The 23,386-nt window shown below is 33.1% G+C and overlaps 1 protein-coding gene across 3 annotated transcripts in view; it reads right to left on the bottom strand.

Moving 5' to 3' along the window:
* Positions 1 to 23,386, bottom strand: part of LOC149069322 (uncharacterized) — a 220,564-nt gene that overhangs the window by 21,695 nt on the left and 175,483 nt on the right. For all 3 annotated transcript variants that reach the window (XR_016195044.1, XM_089249408.1, XM_089249409.1), the window contains exons 8-19: positions 10,648 to 10,789; positions 10,023 to 10,064; positions 9,051 to 9,178; positions 7,759 to 7,874; positions 7,544 to 7,609; positions 5,951 to 6,048; positions 5,356 to 5,506; positions 4,816 to 4,884; positions 3,359 to 3,448; positions 2,987 to 3,258; positions 2,320 to 2,405; positions 939 to 1,065 (exon numbers count right to left, since the gene is read on the bottom strand). Coding sequence is in view for 2 of the 3 variants with exons in the window: in XM_089249408.1 (XP_089105534.1) it covers positions 939 to 1,065; positions 2,320 to 2,405; positions 2,987 to 3,258; positions 3,359 to 3,448; positions 4,816 to 4,884; positions 5,356 to 5,506; positions 5,951 to 6,048; positions 7,544 to 7,609; positions 7,759 to 7,874; positions 9,051 to 9,178; positions 10,023 to 10,064; positions 10,648 to 10,789 (1,387 nt within the window). In the remaining variant the exon portion in view is untranslated. The remainder of the gene's footprint in view (positions 1 to 938; positions 1,066 to 2,319; positions 2,406 to 2,986; positions 3,259 to 3,358; positions 3,449 to 4,815; positions 4,885 to 5,355; positions 5,507 to 5,950; positions 6,049 to 7,543; positions 7,610 to 7,758; positions 7,875 to 9,050; positions 9,179 to 10,022; positions 10,065 to 10,647; positions 10,790 to 23,386) is intronic.

The raw sequence follows: 23,386 nt of genomic DNA, 5'->3' as shown, positions 1-23,386 counted from the left end.
AGAAATCTTTGTTAACCAAATTTTTTTTAAAAGTTGATAATTGCTTGTAAACGTTTTCATCTTGGACGCATTTTCTCCTCCAAGTCTGTTTTAAATGTGTATCACACAAAAAACGGTAACATCATCAACTTATTATTATCAGTCCCTCTTGCCACTTATATTTTAAACAATAATTATAATTATTCAATAATTTCTAATTAATAATCAACAAATGAATTACTTAACCACCATGTACTGGTTCCTGACACTAATTAAGAAATTGTTAACTATCATTAATTAACTTATTATTTAATCTACTTTGACAGTAAAAGCCCTTTTTATTGAATCAATGATGCTTATTAATCAATTAATTTTTATAATTATTTAATATACCCTCATTAAAAACAGACTTTTATTGTTTGCCTTAAATTAATTTACTAGTTTTAATTTACTTGTTTACGTTTACAAGTTTATTTCAGACTTTAACCAACTCGCCTTGGTAAAACCTAGTTCTTGTTGCAAATTCCAGGTTTCACCAGTGTTCAGGCTTTCACATAACATATACACCATAATTACCCTATCTGACAATTAACTTTCCAATGTCAGTCACATGACATGCAAAAAACTGTTCTTGTATGCAAGTATTGCAAAACTTTTAAATCATCTCAATATAAATGAGTGTGCAGTGATAGTGAAACATCACCATTATACAACATTAAAAATCTAGAATAATATTTCTAATTATCAAACGTTTGGATTGATCACATTATTTAATAAGCTAGGAACTTTTTTTTATTTCAATTGAGAATGTGCATCACACAAATATTTTACGAGCTTCCATTTCTGTACAATATTTCAATGAAGACTACTACTACTAAACCAGACATGCACCTCATCCATATTCCTCTTTTTTCTTCAATAAAGATTGAAGAAAATTGTTGCAATAAAATAAAACTTACGCAGGATATTCAGGTACTGTTTCTTTATATGGAGGGACATCTTTTACGTAGTTGTTGTAGAACCATTTTACCTTGAAATGCAGATTCATGTATGCAGAACTCTTGCACAAACGATGCTGTTCATGCTCTGAAATAAGTGGAATGAGATAAGAACAAGAAAAACTAAACAAGAAAGGGAAACCAGCACTTCAATCTCTAAATTTCATATAATTCTTTCCATAGTTGATAATTTGAAAGCTTAAGGTAATTATACCCCCATATCCTCCTCAACGTATAAGGTAGTTAAAATCTATGACCACATTTGTCTGAGAGAATAAAAATTGAAAGAATTCATTACTGGTTTAATATTGAGAATTAATGACTATTTTGAAATCATTTACTTTGTGAGAATGATTGCACTAATTGACCATCGGTATAGAAATTGACAAAAATTCCTAATTAAACTTAAATGGAAAATGGGGGAAAAGCCAAAGAGTATTCACATGTAAAAAACAAATATTTAAACACAAACTAAAATTTTTAAAGGCACTTATACAGGGTGCATAGGAAGTCTCTTTATACTGGAATAATTCATAAACCATTGATTGCATTAGCATACTTCAAATTGGAAAAAGTATCCAAATAATGTGTAGACCAAAAAGGCTCCCAAACTTTTCCCACTCACTCTAATCAACACTTATCTGCGGCTCCCCATAGAAGTTTAACAAAGGATCTCTATGAAAAACCTTTGTCAGGCCGCCTCTCTGCAGTGTCTCAGACAAAGGTTGCAGGTGCAGTTTCAGAACCTATAGCGTAGACTTTAGACACTTGATTTGCATTGCATTAATATTTCAAGGGGTTATATAGTTATTGAAATAAAAAAAATTTCACTTTTTATTTGGTCAACCAGCCTTAAAAAACCCAATTAGGAAGTTGTTGCTCTGTGTCTCTCGAGCTAAAAAAAAAATCCATGTTTTAAGTGCAATATTTGCTGAGATATTTAAATTTAAAAATCACTGAAAATTATGAAAAAAGGCCCACATAAACTAATGGACAAGCTCATTCTACACTATATAAGCTGTTCTTTCTCTCATTTTCAGCGATTTCCAAATTGGCTAAGCTAATATATTGAGCTTCAAAATATGGATTTTTTTTGTAATTAGGCTTATTAGAACAAGGTGACCAAATAAAAAGTTAAATTTTTTCAAATTTTAATAACTGTGAGTATAACCCCCCATGCAATATCAATGACATATCTGAGATCATCACGTTATTTCAATAATTTTTCCGAATGGAAGTATGCTTCTAAGATCAAAGGTTCTCAAGTAATTGTACGATAAAAGGACTTTCTCATTCACCCTGTATGTATATGCCCACAAAATAAAAAAATAAAAAAATAAACCTTCTAGAGCATATTTCATATCTACAGCAAAGAGATTCCACATCGTTGCTGCACTCAGTTGCCCGACATTTAGCTCTTGAGGAAATCTGAAAGAGGTAAAATGATGGTACCATTCAATGAAATTACTTGAAATAGTGATCAAATACTTAATATAAATGAATTATATAGCCTATTACAAGCTGAAACTAGTAACAAGATAAGTAAGTAAAGATTCATGTGATGTAAATATCCCAAATTAATCTTTGAAGCAATTTCATCATCTTCAAACACAAAATTCAACAGACAAACTAGCATTCAATCTGATGATGATGCACTGCAGTAGACAAATAAAAGAAAAGTGGCAGAAGTGGCACGCACAAGAGAAATAATACAAGCAAAACTACTTTGAGTTTAATAAAGAACTAGTAAGTAAAGTATACACACATTTAAAAAATGAACTCCATTGCACTAATCTTTAACAAAATATTTAGTTTTCACATGGGGAAAAAAGTCAGAAAGTTGAAACTTAATTGACATAACTGTTCAGTAGATATAATCTCATAATTGATCATTGCAATGATATTGGGGGAAAAAAAAGCTAGAGCATAAATAATGTTAATATTGAGAATAATGTGACAAAAAAGTTGTGTAAGAAAATACCAAATCAGGACAAGCATTTACAACTTACTGGTTCAGAACAGGTGTGTAGCTGTTCCGATCTTCTTCTATCACAGATACCATCAGAGCAATTAACTTGTGCCAAAAATCCAAATTGTGCAAACTTGGGCCATGGTCATCAGCACCTCCCTCCCGATTTTTATCTTGTGGCTCAACCTGAAACTCCCTGCCATATAACTCGTAGCAGTTTTCAAACAGAAACTGATATGTGGACCTGAGACATGCTTTAACACAATCTTTCACTACAGTGCTTGCTCGAGGTGGACTGGACAACTCTTGCACCTGTAGAAAGCAATAAAGACAGATTTATGTGGTGACATTAAGATGTATTATGATACCAAGGCAGAGGAAAAATTTTAAATTTTGTCAAAACAGTACATACTTTCATCCTGAAAAATGTGATGCTCGTCAATAAATCTACAGTTGATTTGAGATCTTGCAGTTTTTCTGGGCTTGATGCGGGGAAATTGTTCTGAAAATATACATTTGAAAGAAATCAATATTGAGGCATTCCATTTTTATAAACTGTAAAATGAATAAAGGGGAAACTGGAAAAAAAAAAAAAAAAAAAAAAAAAAAATATATATATATATATATATATGTATGTATGTATGTATGTATGTATGTATGTATGTATGTATGTATATATATATATATATATCACTATTTGTGTGGTCAAAGTCATTTGATACAAGCATGCTTAATGACAGATTATGGCCATTGTAAACATTTCTAAAACCAGAGCCACATTTACCCAGTGAAAAATAATTGCAGGGGAGGGTCCTTTTTGAATAACTTCCTCTATTTTCCTTATACAGAGGAATCCTCTACAACTAACATTCCCTGTTAGTGAACACCTTTTCTGTGTCCAGCAAAGCTTCAAATTACAGTATTTCAATCTTTATTTGTCATGGCTTGAAAAACAATCAGGTCCCAGGCTTTTTTTTAAAGAAAAATTGTGAGAAAGAGCCAGTTTTTTTTTGTTGACTTTTCTGGGACTTAGTGCTGTTTAAAGGTATGAGACCCACCTGGAAATGGTTAAAGGGGATCTGGTTACAAATTTCAAGAGTAAGTGTGTAAACTATAAGTGGGTACTTTTAGGCAGGAAAAGCGACCCCCGGAAAAATCACTTTGCTCAGATGATGCTTTTAAGACTGCCCTGGACTTCATGACATCCGTTTTTGTGTTAGTAGATCATAAAGTTTTAGTGGTCCTGACTCTAATTTAGTGACTGCACATGAAAAATGTTAGATATATCAGGATTTTGTTTTAGGTATTAGATTTTGCAGTCACAATGATGACATATTGCCACAGATTTGTGAAGCACTACAATTAGCTGACGCATCTTTGTGGACAAAAAATTTCAGTCTTATGGGTGTGTACCACATCAAGAGGTCTTGCGTAAGTTTGTATTGATTTTTGTGATCTTGTTCATTATTGGAGACCAAGCTTTTTTTTTTATTCCTGTTCTGCGAATGTGGGGATCCCCCTTCAAAGTTGGGGCTGCACACCCCTAAGAGTGGATTCTTATTGCTTTTCCATTTCATTCTTACTCGTATCTTCTTATGTGAGCAGTTGAGTGTAATATTTTATTGATACTAGCAAATTTTTTTTTTTTACTTCGTGTGAGCAAATTTTCTTTGCAAACTCCAAAACATGCTAAAAGAGCAAATCAAAGTAAAGTAAGTTTCTTCGAAAAGCTTTCTCTTGTCTGTGTGAGTACTATTTTATATTATTTAAATTCCAAATGATTTTCGAATTTAGTAGAAAAGGGAAAAATATCTAAGAATTTTCTTGATGAATTAAAATTTTTAAACAAATAAATAAATGAGTACTTACACGATACATTGAAAGATCTATCCTCAGAGAGTTGTGTAACTGATCTAAGAGTTTCACAAACTTCTCTTTCTGAAAGGGGAAAGAAAGAAACATATTTTAAATAATGAAATAAGTGTATGAAATTATCATTAATTTTTTTTTTATCAAAACAAAAAATGCCTTCCACAATTTTATTTGTTACTAATCAACTTCAATTTTTAAAAATATAAGTCAAATAATGATAAATTGTCATTTATTTATACAAGGAAAAGAAATGGTAATGTACATTGCAATGGAAAATATTCTATCTCATGTAAAGTTTTATTTACATGCTTGATGTAATTAAAAATTAATGTACATTATGTGACAAAAATGAAAGAAAAGCTGGAATATATTATTGAAATATTCATTTCTGTTGTAAAAATATATTAATAAAATACATTGAAATATAAGACAGGATAATCAACATGTAGACAAGACAAACTGTCTAGTCAAAATATAGTTTCTTTCCTATTTTCAAAATGTATAACATTAACTGTTAGGGAGTAAGATAGTACGTACCCCAAAATTGGAGGCTGCAAAGCGATCACTAGCAGAGACAGCTGAGGAAGCTGCCGTATGTGCATAGTAAGCATTAATATTTGCTAAAAGTGTGCTCATAACTGCAGGGACTCCTTGGCACATGTATTTTGTGGAGAGGCAGTGGAAGTGCCTGGAAAATAAAACAAATTCATCAGAGTGAGAAATATGTTCATAAATTAGGAATATTATGCTTCATTTTCATGATGATGTTAAACATATGTGATGTAACTTTGATACATGAAAGATTGATTGGAAAAAACTTGAAAGTATATATATTTTTGCTGTATTTTTTGCCTAGTTACATAAATCACTCAAATTTCAAAGCTACAAAGCTTTTATAGAAACCACACAAAAGTTTTACTAAAAGTTTCATGACATTTAGATATTACTGAATAATTTTCTCGATTATTTTCATAGCTAATACGATAACATTTGTGACAGAGAATTTTTCTCATTCTCGTACCACTTTCCCTATGAGTATAACCACACAGGCCTATAAATTTCCTGTGACATTCATATGGTGGGATAAAATAATAATTTAAAAAAAAGAAGAGTAAAACATGAAATAGCTTACGTCATTGCCTGATATATGGATTCAATGCCATATCTCATAGCAAATTCGTCGACGATATCTTGAGCTGGTTGGTCAAAATACACTTTCCACGCATCATCCTAGAAAAATGAATGAGTAGCATTATTTATACAAGGGCATAGTGTATTCACAAAGTAATGTCATAGTCAATTATTAACCTTCTAACAGCCAATGTTTCCAATTGGGAGTATCGGTTTTATTAATTAAAAGAAAATATTTTCTCTAAATAAAAGCACTTCATTTTTTTCCCGAACGTGTGAGATTCAAAAGTTAATTTAAGGATTAGAAGGGTAAATAAAAATTTTAAGAGAATCAATTCAAATTTTAATTTGGTTGGTAAAAGGTTACAATTAATTGATGAAAATGTGCTATCTGTATCACAATATGGCTTCACAAGAAAAAGAAAAACCTATCTGGTGCATTTCTCTTTAACCAATCACACACAAAGTTTTTTTACTTTGTCTCATAAAACCTGCACATAATTTCCCTTCCTATTTTGTTAATTATCTCTTCTTACAGCTTCTTCTATATGATATATGTATGTATAGTCACACATATATATATTCTATGTAAATTTTATATTTCTCAACATACCATCCTCGCATTGATGTTAATTTACAAAATAAGTTATATTATACATCCATTTAAACTAAATTATAAAATTCCTCAAATCAAAAATACGGTTACAAGCGACAAGCTAATATGGTTGCGTGGGTATCATGGTCGACTCGAATTGTGAGAACCTGGGTTTGAACACCACTGATGGCATAGTGTGGTCGGCTGAAGTTGATTTTCTGTAATTTTCCAACTTCAAGGCACAAATGAGAGTCGATCTCTAACTTAAAAAAATTTTCTCCACAGAGAGCAATCAAGCCTACAACATTAAAAAATTCCCACATGACAACAAGCAAAACTAAACCTGCCAAGTTGTCTGCTTCTGAATTCAGAAGACAGATGGCATCACTACTTGAAAGCATAACAAGCATTCCAAAGAAATAAGGTTCACAACACATACACACACATTCCAAGGAGTAGGCTGATTTGTTAGAAATTTCATAGAGGAATACGAACAAAGTGCATGTGTGGTTTAGTAGTAGGCATAAGGGAAATATTTCACTTTAATTCTCACACAAACACTGACCCTACATAATCATTTCAAAGACAAAGATATTGCACATAATTTCAGAGAAAATAATATTTTTAATTCTAAGGTATTTTTATGTGGACTAGCTTCAAATTCTAAACAGAATAACGATTTTTAACAAGGATTTCTCAAAAATTAAATAATAAATTTGAATAATAATAACCAGAAATTATTCTTTGAAATAACAATGCATGTGTTATAGACCTATACCGTGATTAGAAACCAAGTCAACTGACAATGACGTGGCTGGCCAGTACATTAACTTTCTGCTTTGCAGAACTTGATTTGAATTCTGGTCATGATATAAATGTTTTGTCAAGCTATTCTGTATTGACTGTATATAACAGATCCCAGTACAACTACCCTATCAAAGTACGTGAAATGACCACACACAAAAAATCAGAAACTCTATATTGAATCTAATCACTTACCCCTTTGGCATCTGGCAGTTTTACATCACCATTCTCATTTTGTTCACACAGGTAATGGAACAGATTCTACAGAATGAAAAGAGGAAAATAGTTTGATGAACAAAGTTTTTGAGCATTCTTAAATAACAAACAATATATATATATCGCTAATCAAATACAAAAATACAGCAATATGCTGAGTGAGTCTATTAAATGAGAAGAGGCTGGTTATGTACCTCATGCAAGCAAGTGTACTGCACGTGATATGGAGCAACTTTCTCTTCACCCTTGATTTCTACACTGATATGCAATCGGATCGCACCAGACACAGCAGATTTGTCAGTACGCTTTTCTGAAAGATATAAACAATATAAGTAAAATTGAAATAAAACTGTAATAAATTATTAATTTGTTTTCTTGTTATTATTCTTTCTTCTCTGTGCTGTCTTCAAATGTCATGGTAACTGATACGATGAAACTCCGTCATACTGATTACCCTTGGAAAACTGAAAAAAATGACAGTAAAAAGGGAACGACTAATGATTGAAGTGAAAAAAAGTAAATAAGCAAAGAAATGTTGCGATTTCGATGGTTGGGGGGGGGGGGGACAACTCAGATGCAGAAGGGATTTCAAAAGCCTTATTTTTAAAGATAATTGCAGAAACCAATACATTCTTGCGCCAAGTAAGCGCAGCTCTGTCGACTCATTCAGAATTTGTGACATGTTAGCATTTCCTTTGTCGATAGTCATGATTTTCCACCTGATCCAGAGAAGCTAAAAACTTTATTAAATGCTTAAGGAATCCCTTGTTTTTTTTGGAAATTATCGTTTAGATATCCAGAACTCTTCAATCAATTGCTCTTTTGGCTTTCAATGCGAGAGCTTCCAGTCTTGAAATCTGGATGTGTGGCAAAAAATAAGGGTAAGTAAAAAACTACACTGGTCACCTTCTCAACAAAAACTACTAATCCGGAAACGGGGAGGGGGAGAGAAGAGCAGAGCTTTTGAACTAAACAAGATAAGGAGCTGATAACATGTGATGATATAAGGATGCCTCTGATATGGTTTGTGCCTCCTTTGTATAGAGGGAAAAGTTTGAACAGATTTTGGTCCAGATTTACAACAGGAGGCAAAACTGGCTTTCTTTGGCAAGAGTCAAAGTTAGAAAATATTTTCTTCAGACAGGATATTTCAATGCTTTAATTTGAGAAGAAAAGAGAGTTTTTTTTAAAGCAAAAGTGATAGTATATCAAGGTAAAGCATAAAATTAGTAATGGTAATATACCAGGGTACTGCTAACATTAATTGTTCTATTCTTCAGCTTATTCTATGTAACTGAATAAAGAGAGCAACATTTCAAGAAGATGGGGGTTTAAAGAGGTATATCTACTATACTGAGCGTGTAGTTTTCAAATAACTTAGGTGGCAAAATAATGATCACAAAAAAAAAAGAGAATTTAAATATTATTTGTTATTATATTATATACAGACATTATTTGTCACTATATCTGAAATTAGCTATCTCACCTAAATTATACCAGACGTCCATTTCACCGCTCAGAGTGCGAACTTCGATGATAGTCTGACCCAAGAAATCATCGGATTCACGTGTGAGCTTCTGCCTGAGTTTTGATTTTAGATCGTTGTCTTCATCCCTGTCATGTGGAAAACAAAGAAAATTAATTCTTGAACACGTACCCTAAAAATAGCTGTTCGTAAAATTTATTATTGAAATTCTATAGTTATTAGTAAATTAAAGAGATGTTTAGGTAATATTCATGTATTTCATTAAAACTCTTGATACAGATACACTGAATTGATTTCAAGATAAAATTTTATTAATCATACAAAATGAAATCAAAGCTCATACAAGTTTGTGAAAGTTTTTTTTCAAGTGAAAAAATTTCAGCTCATAGTTGATTTTTTTTAAATATGTGATAATATCAACATTTCTAACCTCATTACGATGCTTACTTGTAGTGCTGAGCATCATCAACATTTGAAGTTTTTTTTACCCAAGCTAAGACTTTGTTCATGATCATAATCATTGATGTTGCATCACGACTATTTTCTGCACACACAGGCTAATTAGACTGCGATCTATTCGAAAGGCAGCATTCAAACAAATATTTTTTTAAAATATATCTGGCCAACAGGTGGCCATTTCATCCTTGGAGAAGGACTTCCTGTAGTAGCAATGTATTCTGCAGTCATCTTATCGCCATTTTTGTTGTATCTCTGAGTCACGGAAGATTCTGACAAGAATGAATCGGGTATTAAACTCATGACACCTCTGATCATCCTTTGGTATTGTAGGCAAGTATCTGACCTACCAGCTCTAGCTATGGGCTTTGAATTTTTGGTGCGAAATGAATAAAAAAATTTTCATTCTATGAAAAATTTATTTTCTATATTTTCTCAATAAATGATCAAAATTTTCATGATGTAAAATTAACAATATTTGTACATGAAAACAATTCTCCTAGAAAAAATTCTTACCAAACACGGACTTTGATGCGGTCTGAAGAATTGTGGCACTCACTGTGAAGAATAAGATGAGTTATTATTTATAAACCAACTTTTGAACAATACAAGTGATCGGTAAAAATTTATTTACAATGATATAAAAATTTTAATCAATAAAAAATTTATCTTAATAAGTAAACAGTGTGTATGACACACACACACACACACAAAACTTAGGATAAACCAAGTCAATAAGAGCAAGAATTCATTATTATTCTGATCATGTTTAGCAAGATCGATAACTGCCTTTTGAGAGTAAAAGTTCAGCCTAACCATAGTTATGGAACAAAATAAATACTATGAATAAAAATGGTAAAAGTATAGAGATCACGTTCTAGTTTCGAGGAGAGATTAAAAGAAAATATTAAACAATGATAAAGCTATGATGCTACATGCACTTAAGCACAAATCAGTGCAATTAGAATCATAATACAAAAATATTAGCTTTTAAATCATGGTGAGCTGGGATATTGGATACAGATAGTATATACTTTGCAAATATTCTAAGATAATAATGATACAAACATTGAGAAAAATGGGAATTAACCATTGATTTAAAATTGAAATCAATGATAAACATGAAGTTTTCTTGACTCACAAATAGAATTTTTCATTCCAAACAGGATTCAGATCCTGAGGCATTGTGCGTGTTCTTTTTTTAGTTTTTCCAACTTGGACTGTTACATAAGGATCACTTGTACCACTCTTGTCTTTAGCTATAAGTCCTTGTGCACAAATGACTGGAAAGAGAAACGGGTCAAGTGGTTCATTAATTAAAAAAAATTGATCATTTTCTTTTTTTAAACCTCTTTGTATAATCAATAATACTTTTGAACAGCGAGAACTTCAACAACTTTCAAAATAATTATATAGCCATTTACAATATCATGAATGGAACAAGCTAATTAGGTTGATATTCATCTTGATTCAATAAACATAAATAAGAAAGATTTCTTTTCGAAAACCTTAAAGCTTTTATTTGTTCTTAAAAAAATTGAGGTATCACTTAAAAAGTTATTTTAGAGAAATTGCAATTTAATAAAATAAAATTATAAGTATAAAATGCAAAGCCATTTGATTGAAATCTGTTTACTGGTTGTAGCGTTTCTATTATACTACACTAAAAAAAAATGTATTCCTATTAAACATTCAAAGGATAGTCTTGTAGATAAAAAGACTGATGTCTTGCCGTTGCTGTGAGAAAATTTCTTTTCACCATAGCACATTCACATTTTTTCTGCATTCTTCAGAGATCCTATTCAAATCATGTAGATAAAAAAAAATGATGGTTGATATATTTGAGATATTTTTTAAGTGCTTCCACTAGGGTTTACAGTGATACCTTGGTTAACAAAGATAATTATTTCCAGTCACATTCATTAGCCAAAATGTGATTTCCCACAGGTTTCCATGGAAAATTGTTTGATTCGTTCTAGATGCTGCTCAATTTCGAAAAGATAAGTTTTATAAAACACCAAGAAGCATGATAAAAAGACAAAAAAAAATGCTGACCAAAGACCGAAATGAACAGCTTCACAATTGAATTAAGAAGAATTTAAAGAAAGCTGAGAAACTGAATAATTTTTTGATTAGGCATAACATACAGTGATGTGGTCAGCTTATTTCTCTGCCTCATTCACACAGATGGGAAAGATAAGTTCTTAGAATGTCCATACTGTTCAGTTTTATGGAAAACGTTTTACTGTAAGCCAGGGCTGGAAAAATCCCAGGTGCCAAGTTGCCATGGCGACTAAAAAATTGGTGTATTGGTACCTAAATTTTCTCTTTTTTTGTGTAGTTACTAAATTGTAGGCTGAGAGCAGCACAATGTTTGGAATTTATAGCAGTATATCTGCCAATGTGAAAGAGGGAATTTATGCTCTGAAAAAGTCATAAGACACATTATGTCCAACCTTTTTCCTTGAGTAAAAATTTTTTTGGCATCTAAAAAATTATTCTGGCACCTAGATTTGCTTTGCGATATGTCTAGTCCGGCTATATTCACAGGAAAAATTCATATCTCTGCTTCCCTTTTTAATGCATTTTTTTCTAGCTCAAGCTTTAATTTTACACAAAATAACTTAAAAGTCTTCTGAAAGAGAAATAGAGTATTTACAAAGTGATTCTGAGGTGAATATAAATTTATTGGGCTTGAGTGACAAATTCTGATAAAAAATTAAACTGATAACACATCTGTGTGTTACATTAGCTTAGTCCCTCATATGAATAAAAAAGTTCATTAGCTGAATCTGTATCCATTAGCAAAGGCTGAAAACCCATAAAAAGGGGGGGGGGTTTAATTACCAAAAAATTTGTCAGCCAAGATATCACTGTACATGAAAATCTTACATTATTGGAAATAATCTTGATTAAATTGATATCTTGATGGAAATTCAATAAACTGGACGTAAAAAGAATATTTCACATATTTATAAGTGAAATACAAACTAGATTAAAAACGAAAATTTAATTTCAAATGTCAAAGATTTTTAGAATAGAAATATGAACTATTAAGCCTTATTTTCACACATTCTATAATTTACAATATGTTATAGCACTATTTTCATTTTTATAATATGGTATCATTAATTTCGCTTTATTTCCCCTTCATAATTTCAACTGGTTGTTGTTTTTATTATTCAGCATCAGTTGTTTTTATTATTCATTTATTGTTTTTATTATTCAGCATCCTTCTATGAATAATTAATGAAAATAGCATATAATTTTTGATGCCATTAAAAAAATTATAATTCTTTTCACTCTATTATATATTTCTATTATTTTTAGTCATTAGAACTTTTCCTGCATGCTCATTTTCATCTTAACTCATAATCATTACTGATTCTTTAATGCGGGGGGGGGGGGGGGGGGGGAGGAGGAATGGGAAACCATTGTATTTAAAGGCAAACCATTTTCTTGAAGAAGGTGCCAGTTTCCAGTATGATGCTTTAAACTCATCTGTAACATAGATTTACTTGAGAGGAAAATCCATACTTTAATAAGGTAGGATTCAACGGTAAATAAAACTGAATTTGCACGATCATATTCAAATATCATTAGTATTTTGAGTCGTTAAGACATCATTTAGCTTTAATGGAATTATTCAGTTTACCAAAGTCACAGCAGAAGGAAAAGAAAAAGCTTCATGTGATTATAGAAATTTTTTTTCTCTAGTTTCTCCATTCTTATGAATAATAAATTAATTTATCTCAAAGTTGCATTTGAATGAATAGCCAAGTACGAGTAGAAGTGTAATGAAATGATCTCATGAATTACTTATCACAGCATATATTAAAATTTTCTCGTAATCTATTTGAAGAATGAAAATAAAGAGTTTAGCATCTTTAAGATTTTTTTTAAGGGAAAGACATGACAGTCACATGAATGCAAATATGAGAGATTCATAATTAAATAATCTCATAATTTCTTTGAGTAATTAAATATGAATTGACTTTGAGATAAAATAGAAAGTTTACATACATTTTTTTTCCTTCAGATAATATCTGAATAAGCTTCTTATTAAACAATAATAAAAATGACAGTTGAAAACTACAGAATTATTAATGTATCAAGAATTATGTTACTTTTTTTTTATGACAAAATAATTTTTTAGAGTAAAACTGAAATTAAAAACCTTTTTTGGTGACTCTTTAATTCATTATTTTTTTAAATATGCAAGGGAATGATAAAAGAAATCTGGAATTAAGTCATTAAATTTGAGAAGTGGAAATTTTTCCTTTCTTTTTTTGTGTACTTCATATATATAAAGAATTTTATTTTGCAAGAAAATGAGCAACATTCCCCCCTACCTTTAAAATTAGATTGGAAGAAAAAACAAGGTCACTGGATTGATATATTTTATTATTTTGTAGAGGGGAATTCGTGTATCTTGATTTAAAATATTGATAAAAAAAACAACGAAATATAAATGTTCAAAAAGCAAATTTTTCTAAGGAAATAGATTTTTCCTGTATACAGTAGATGCTCAATATAATGACACTTGTACATTATAACAACCCTTCCATTATAACCTTACAACAGGTCCTAATTTTTTCCTATTTCTGCTATGTTATTTTTTTATCCAATATAACGACCAGTAAAATTCATTCATTCCATTACAATGACTGAATTCAGCTTGGCTCCCCATTTTTTTCCCTTTGTTTTTTTGCAAGGAAATTGACAAAATCTGTTGAGTGTGACCTTGACATATGTTGACATTTGATGCTTGGAGAAAGAAAGAGACAAAGCATTATCATTTATACGGAAAACCCTGTAGCTAAGTAATACCCTCACTACCGCACCAAACACCAACTCTGGCCATATCGCTATGTTGCAATTTACTGCCATTAGTGAGATGGGTTGGAAGTGAAGTCGCTGTCTATCGGTGGTTGCCTCGAGTTCATTAGGGAAAATATCTTATCTATATCCTCCCTTGGGTTCGAACCCGGGACCCTGACAACAACCTTCACGATGGTAGACGAGCATCTTACCACCATGCCACTCGGGCACCTCACTTGAAACAGGGCAAGTCATAGCAGTAAAGCACACATTGACTGGACGATGTTGATGTACTCCCCCCCCCCCCCGTCACACACGTTTACCATTCTGTTTTATTTTCTCACATGGTGGTTCAGTCCCACTTCCCACATGTTTGATTTTTTGCATAATTTTACTTAATTTCTCAATTTAAGAACATATAGGTAACTGAACTCTTATTTTAACTATCATTCTGAAAATCATTCATTAGACATGGTGGTCCAAAATAAATGGAACGTTACTGTATTCACCAGCATGCCAGGAAACATCAAGGGGCATCAGTGTGAGGGAAATTTGAATCACAGATTCTAGAGAATTCTTAAATATTTTTATTATAAAAATCCATTGCAACTGCCGAATGCACAATGCGATCTTTACAAAACCTCACTTTTTCTGGCATGTTGGGAATAGATCAGACAAAATTAAAAAATCTGGTGTCCCTCGAGTATGCTGGCTGATGTGGAGGAAAACGGTAGACCTCAAATTGAAAGTTTTGGTATAAGTTGACTAGAAATTGTTGTTAAAAGCCAAAATAGCCAAATCATTTGGTATTCCAAAGAGCAGGTCTACTTTGTTAACCATAATTAAAAACACTGCATTCAATTATAAAAGCAGAAGAGTTGAGGTTCATGTAGTCTATCACAGGAAAGAAAATTCCAACAGTTTTATTCCAAAGCTAAATTTTATGACTTTTTTCATTCAATACAAAATCTTCCAATATAACGCCTGTTTTTCGTGGGACAAAGGGGTCATTATAACAAGTGTTTACTGTAATATGCTGAGGTGAACTCGAAAAGAAAAGTTATCTGTTTTCCACCGGCAATCGAATAAAGGTCCTCCAGCAAACTGGGCAAGTGATGCATATGGTAGCACAGTTGGCACTGGTTTGCAAGAGGACCTGGATTAGATTCCCGGCAGAGACCAGATTACGTTTCTTTTCAAGTTCACCTCAGCATAATATCCAGAAAAAGTCTATTTACATAATATAGAAAATTACCATTAGAATTTGTTTTTATACTATATTCGCAATAAAATTTCCAATTATTTTCCAATACTAACATATAAAAAAAAAATCTTGCATTATTACGTTGTATTATATTATTGCAATAAAAATATCAAATTTAAATTAAAACTGTTTTCAGTTTTTAAAATTAATGTCAATATATTTCATAAATTTCAATGTATCATGTGGCATAGTCTTTCAAGCCCAAGATAAGACTTGACCATGTCACATCGAGCGATGTTATTCATTTCTTTTAGGTAAAAAGAATAGAATTAGCTCGTAAGTTATTGAACTTCCATGTTTGGCTTCTTCTAAAAAAGAATAGAGTCATTCACCGTGACGTGTAGCCGTCTTATCTCATGCTTGGAGGACTATACCTCAGAAAAGCAATTTTCAACATTTCTATCTGTATGGCATTGGCAGTATCAAACTTATTACCAGAGGTGCTGACATGAAGAAAACATTGGCAAGGCTGAAAGTTGCTGGTCGGCCCGCATTGTTTTTTTAGAAATTATGGGGGAGGGGGGGGGGGGAGGCGATCACCCTGGTCAGAAAAATTTAGGGGGCGGCAAGTTTTAGGGGGAAAACACAGAACATTATATAAAATTATAAAATTTTAAAGTAGTGGGGGGCAGCAAAAGTCCTAGTTACGGCCCTGCATGTACTTGACTACATATTATCACCAATACATGGCGTATATTTTTGGAAATCTGCGCCTTCTCCCCCCTTAAAATATCCAACCACAAGCCACAACTGATAAAATCAGTGTGGGCACCTAAAATGTTCTGTATATGATTGCTAAATTGGAGCCTATGTGAATAACACAATGTTTTCCAATTTCATGACAGTGCATCTTTTAACAAAGGGAAAGGATATGAAATTCCTGCAAAAATAGAAAAACACTATTTTGAACCATTTTTCTCAGGATCAAAATCATTCTTGGCTCTTAAGAAATTTGGCTATCGCTTAAAACCTTTTTGCAATTTGTCAAGCGCTGTTGCATTCAAAATGATGTGCTGTGTAACCTCATAAGGATTTGATTCTTTCATTGACTTTACTTATACGGTTAAAAGAAAAAGATGAGCCAATGTTTCATTTTTTTGAATTAAGCGTTCAACTGCAATTTTATCATAGCAACCTGGTGCCTAGGATTTGTTGAGCCCTAATCTAGGCAGTATTCACAAACTCCAGTATAGCAATGACACAAAGCACTTCAATGAAAATGAAGTCAACTATGTTATCATTAAATTGCTTTACGGGAAATTTATGATAAAAGATTCACAGCTGGGAAAATTCTCAGGCAACAGTTAGTCACCAGTGAGTAAGTCCCAGAGTGATTGAGCAAGTGAGTGAATATGTGAGCGAGTGACCGAATGCGTTGATGAATGAACTAGTAAAAAAGCTAGTGAGTGAGTAAACACGTGAGTGAGTAACCACATCGTGACAGAGTCAGTCACCATATCAACGACAGAATCAGTGAGAGACTGAGTAAGTAACTGTATGAGTGATCAAGTGATTGGGTAAGTGACAGCGATGTGAGTAAGCAATTGGTTGAGATCATAAGTGCGAGATTGAATAACCATATGAGTGAGCGATTGGCTGAATGCATAAGTATACAATTCAATAACCATATGAGTGAACCAGCGAATGGGTGAGTGACTAAGTGAGTGAACGACTGAGCAAGCCAGTAACCATGTGAGTGAGTGAGCCAGTAACTGTGTCAGTGACCATATGAGTGGGTGAGTGAGAAACTGTATGAGTGAGCAATTGAGTGAGTGAGTGACAGAGAGAGTAATTATATGAGTGACTCACTTGCTCATCTGCTCACACACTATGCCACTTAGTTGATGAATTGTCAGTGAATTGCATGGTGGTGAATTTTCCTTTTAATGAATTATTGGTGATGCATTTTCTGCACACGCATTAAATCATGTTAAATCATGAAATAAGAATGACAGTGTATCTTTCCATGGGATTCAGCACATGAACATATACATGTAGACGAGTCTTGCTCCAATGTGTTTGAGAAGAACTAAATATTTGATTAATTGCATTAATATCTACAAGGTGACTAAGGATTTGCACATAAAAAATTTCTCTAATTTACTCTAAGAAACCTACAGATACCTTACAAACTCATATGAGTAATTTGTGTATATCTGTGACATCATTATTTACAATGAAATTTTGGAAATACCTATATCTGTAGTACCTATATGGCACTAAAATATTTTTTATGAAGTACACTTCTTTAACCTCCAAAACAGACTGGTTGAAAATTGCTGCACTAAGAAAACAAAATGTATAATGACATTTATTTCATAACAGAACAATAATAATGCAGTAATATATTGTCGCAAAACACACACACACACACACCAACTGCAAACACATCAACATCATGCATATCAAGCATCTCAATCTACAACATCACGAATGCTACAAAGTACTTTACAAATAGCAAAAGGTTAAGGAGAGTCATACAATATGATATTAATTCTGAATTAATGATTCATGCAGAATTACAGACACACACACAATATAATTTCGGATTGTCATGCATTTGGAAAAGTTTTAGAAAAACCATGCAAATAACTATAGGTGAAAATTTTGATTGTTTACACGACCAACTAAAGTAATGTGTTCCCATCAGGAGCAGTTGCCATAAAAAATACTTTACTGGATAACAAAATTTCAATTAGGTAGCACTACGATAACTACCACCGAGCCTAATACTAGTAAATAGTCATATAAGTATTCATAAAAAAAAATTACTTCTATGACGACAGTTTATGAGTTGCATCATAACATAGTTAAATACTACAGAACTAAGAAACTAAGTCTCAATGTAAGTTTGAGAATGCTTAATTGTTGAATGTTTTGAGGAAAAAAGACTAAACACTGACTAAATCTATCCACTAAATACCTCCTCCCAAAGCAGAATGTTTTGTATTGTACTGCAACAAGCCCTTGTTTGAATGGAAATGTTTTGCCGTAAAAAAAATACCTATAATAGTATTTTCTACAATTTTTCTTCAAATTCTTCTAGATTGTTCTGCGATGTATGTCACAGATTTCAGCATGTTCTGCTTTGTGGACTAAGCCCAAGGCTCGACAAATTTCAGGCAATAGGTCGCCATGATGACTAAGAAATCGCTATTTGGGGGGGGGGCTAAAATATTCTCTGTGTGATTTACTAGTTTGGACAGAATAAATAGACCTCTTTACTTTTGGCTTATAAAATGTTTGGTTGGCACATAGATTTTTCAAGCTCTGCAAAACCTTATAATGGCCTTAGTTGGGCATTATATACAGTGAAACACCTGATACAACGCCATTTGTCTCGCAGAACTCTGGTATTGTAGCAAGTTTGATGCTATATCAAAACTTGGTTAGACACATGTAATTCCTAAACATGGAAGATTTGTTCACTGAAAATTTCTGGCATTGAGCAGGGTTGGTGATAAATCAGTATGGTAGGGGGGGGGGGGGAAACGGCACTATAATGGGGGTTTGAATGTGTTATGTATATTTTCCACTTCTAAAGGGACATCACCCAAAATAGTGTTAGCTTAGTTTTAATACATTTTGGTGACGTCACTATGGTTAATGGAAATTTCACCTCCGACATTTTGCCCTTGGCACGTTTCATACCCTGCAAATTTTGCTCCAACTATTTCATTTTCTCTAACCATATGAGTGACGAGTGAGTGGTTCAGTGACCAAATGAGAGACTAAGTAAAGGGCGAGTGATCGTATGAATGCCTAATTAAAGGGGTGAATGACCATATGTGTGACTGTATAAGTAACAATATTCGAGACCAAGTGAGTGTGGCTACTCATACGTGCACTAACTTGATCACGAAAATGGTCTATCATTATACGATTACTCACTAACTCATCGTCATGCTCATATAGTCAATCACCCACTCACTTGGTTATCACTCATACACTCAATTGGTCACTCACCCACTTATATGTCATTCATACGACCATTCACTCAATCATTTAGTCACTCACGCAGTCAGTCACTTACTTGGTCACTCATATGGTCAGGGTAAGCAAAATGTGAAAGGGGAAATGTACCGGAGATGAAACAATAGGGGGGGGGGGAATTTCTGGATTCTTGTCACTACCACTGCATAATGGTACATGCACCTTGTACACATTCCTGTACGTCAACGGTTCTCAACCTTTTTTGACTCGCGGAGCCCTTTTCAGTATATAATTTCTATGGCAGAGCCCTGTTTGACTTAAAGAGCCCTTTTTTTGTACATAATTTTTATGGCCAAACCTTGAAGGCCTCTCTTATTTACTTATCTATCAAATTTACTGATTCATTTTATTTTCCTAGAGTCGCCACGAAGCCCCCTGGAGTTGCACACGGAGCCCCGGCTCTGTGGAGTACCGGTTGAGAACTGCTGCTCTACATAGCTTCTCTCAAATTGGTACATGCTGGAATGTGCATTGTGAGTGCAGTGTGGCCCTAAACGTATTATGTTGTCAGAGTTGTACTTGTTTCATGTTCTTGTTGGTGTTGCCATCTGCCTTCCATGTTTTGGAGTAACAGGGTTCAAACCTAGATGCTAGATCAAACCAACTGATTGCTCACTAGATGTCACTGCTGAACTAAAGGTTGTCGAAAATTCCCAAATTTTTCAAAAAGGAAATAAAAATCTAAAAATACCGTCTGTATTTAACATTTACTTGTTAAGAGTTAACACTTAAAATAAAGTTACATCACTGTGATCAATGTGACATGGTGCAATCAAAAAATTTCCTGACTGTAGTCACAGAAAATGATGGGGGCTCATTTTATATATGGTATGGGGTTCGCTGTGAATATGCACCTTTACGCACAACTCTCAAGGAGAGCAAGGACAGAATTATAATGTTAATGTTTCTCCATCTATACTACTGATGATATGCCATCCATGACTGGTCAAACAAACGATACCTTGAAAGACTTGATGAAGTTTTAAACTTCATCTTTTGACGATGTCCACCAGATATACAATATACAAGGTGTTTCAAAATTCATGCACATCATAGTTTACGAATGTTTAAAATTAATATGAACTTTTTAACAGACAATATAGCAGATTAAACTTATAAATTGAAACATTACTTTTAATAAAGGTTTAAAACAACTTTGAATCTTCTTATATATAAATGCGAAAGTATGTATGCATGTTTGTTCTTTATACAAATCTACAATTTTAGACCGATCGTCGCCACATTTCGCCAATATACCAAACAGGACCGGGATTGAACTATAGGCTACTTTAAATGTTCGGCAGAGCAGGGCAAATGCCCGAAATCGGCAAAAAAACGTCTGGCAACAATGGTTCCTGGGCCCCAACAATCACTTTCAGAATGTTTACTTTGTTTACCGTGGTTTCCTAACAATGCGTTTCAAACATGTATATGCCTTTACAATGGTTTGTCACTGCTTTAATGCTACCAGTATTATAGTTCATTCCTTTATAATAGTTTGTCATTTTCGCAATCCTCCCAGTAATTGAAGAAAACCTAGGAAGCACCGGGTAATTCATCGCTGTTCTTTAGCGACATGAATTGAGTAATAATGTCTGCGTAGACTTTGGCATCAACATTGAATTAGAAAAAAATAGGCTTCACAATTCGATGCCGTGATGTAGGCACACCAAACACAATTTTTTTGTCATCTAAAGGCTGTCCGTGAACAATATTAGGATTTGTAGTTGGATCTATACCAAAGTTTTGGGTTGTCTTAAAAAATATGGCATACTGCAATAATCCCCATACAATGAACATCATTAATGCAATATTTACATTAATTCTCGCAGACTGTAAAGTCTCGAGCAATCTGGGAAAAATTGTGCCTATGTGTTTGGGAAATAAAGTCAACATTTTTAACATTCATAGTAAATTCAAAGTTTTAAACTTTTATTAAAGGTATGTTTCAATTCATAAGTCTAATTCGTTATTTTCTGTTGAAAAAAGTCCATATTCATTTTTAAAAAAATTCATAAACTATGATGTGGACGAATTTTAAAACACCATGTACTTTACTCAGCAGTTACATTGGGATCTGTGTAGGCCTACTTAGTTCCTAAGGGACATTAATAGGTTGAACACTTGGTTAACAGCATTCTACTGAACTGATGATCGCACGATATATCATTTACAATCGAGTGAACTGTATGGTTTCGGCTTGAATCACTACAAAAATTTAGTGATGCAGGCACATTCCAGGCAGTGAGTCACTAACGACTATGAATACAAGGAATGATTGAGGAATGACCTTTGAACATGGAATAATTCAACTAACTGAATCAATTTTTTTAGAAACACCTTAAAAGTGCAGAATTTCAAATTTTGAGATACTTGAGAAAAACTGCATTAACTGGTTTGAGCACCAAATAAATATTTCAAGGACGCCAAATAGGGATATACAGAAAGTTGTTTTAGTGGGTTTCTGCACTAAACAAAGTGTTAATCAACCAACCACAAGAAGTATAACCAGTTTATACCAGTATAACTTTAATTTCAATTTTTTTGTCAGTTATGAGAGGTTTCTGAAATAAGCGATTCAATTAAACTTATTTTTCATGCCACTGAACAATAACTTACAAACGATTTAACGGTTAAATGACAAATCAATTCTGTTCAACTTCTTCAGATTTTACACTCCTTTTAGGTCATATTTTAACATTTTTTATACACAGTGAGATCTTATTACAATATACCTGAAATAACAACGAGTCCATCCACTATGGCAGGGGTTCTAAAACCTTTTTTTCTGTGGCACCCCTTTCCTTGATCAATGCTTATCAACGGCTTCCTCAAAGCGGTCTAACAAAAAATAGCTTCGAAGAACCTTTGTCAGGACCACCAGTCCGAGGCACCGCTGACAAAAGTTAGTGCAGCACGGTTTGAGAACCTCTGCACTACGGTCATCTTCAACTACAAGAGCCATGTCCCCCCCCCCCCAAAAAAAAAAAAAAAAATCTGGAGCCGGGGAAACTCTCAGGTCAAGAATCTTCTCCCTCTGTAACGAAACTTATTGTGTAAAACAATAACAATAAGATTCATCCGCCACAAGCCCTCGGCAACCCCTGCCCAGAGCCAAGTCTGCAACCTAGACAGAAGCGGATTTATGGTTTTTCACCCTTCTCCTATTGTAGCCTAACTTTATTGGCCACTCATTCCTCAAATTTTCTTTCCCTATAAATATACCTGTCTCTAAATCACTTTTTTGGCCACTCACATGATTGCAAAGTTTTTTGGTCACTTCTTTAGTTGCTCACTGACCTGGTTTTAGTTCAGTTTTTAACTTTATAGATCATTTACATGCTCTAGGTCACTCTTTTGGTCGCTTACTGGCATGATCTCTCGCTCTCTAGGACAATCTTTCGTTCATTAACATGCTTGCACTACCATGCTCACTCTCTAGGTCACTCTTTTGGTCGTTGACTGACTTGGTTTTCCGCTCTCTACTCTTTACGTGACTCTTAGTAATTCAAATGCTTGCACACGCCCTATAATTAGGACAATTTATAAAGACAATTTGTTTGAACAATAACAAACCTCGTTGCAGACGGCTTTGACAAAATTTCTCTCCTGCTTCTTAATTATACAGGGATTATTAACTGTTACGGCTGTTTCCTAACACTTTCAACGAAAGCTGAATTCATTTTTTTTTTAGAAATCAATTTTTCAGAAAAAATCAGATGAAATTCTAAAATCAATAGTGATGTGATTGGGTTTTCAATCCCAAGACATTTTTTTGAAATTGTTTTTTTTTAGAGTTAGC

This window comes from Pholcus phalangioides, unplaced genomic scaffold, assembly GCF_987345545.1.
Source record: "Pholcus phalangioides strain wild (caught in Gottingen) unplaced genomic scaffold, Ppha-v1.0 ptg000022l_1, whole genome shotgun sequence".
Classification (NCBI taxonomy): Eukaryota; Metazoa; Arthropoda; class Arachnida; order Araneae; family Pholcidae; genus Pholcus; species Pholcus phalangioides.
Note: the sequence above shows the minus strand (reverse complement) of the source record. Positions and strands in the feature narration are given on the sequence as shown.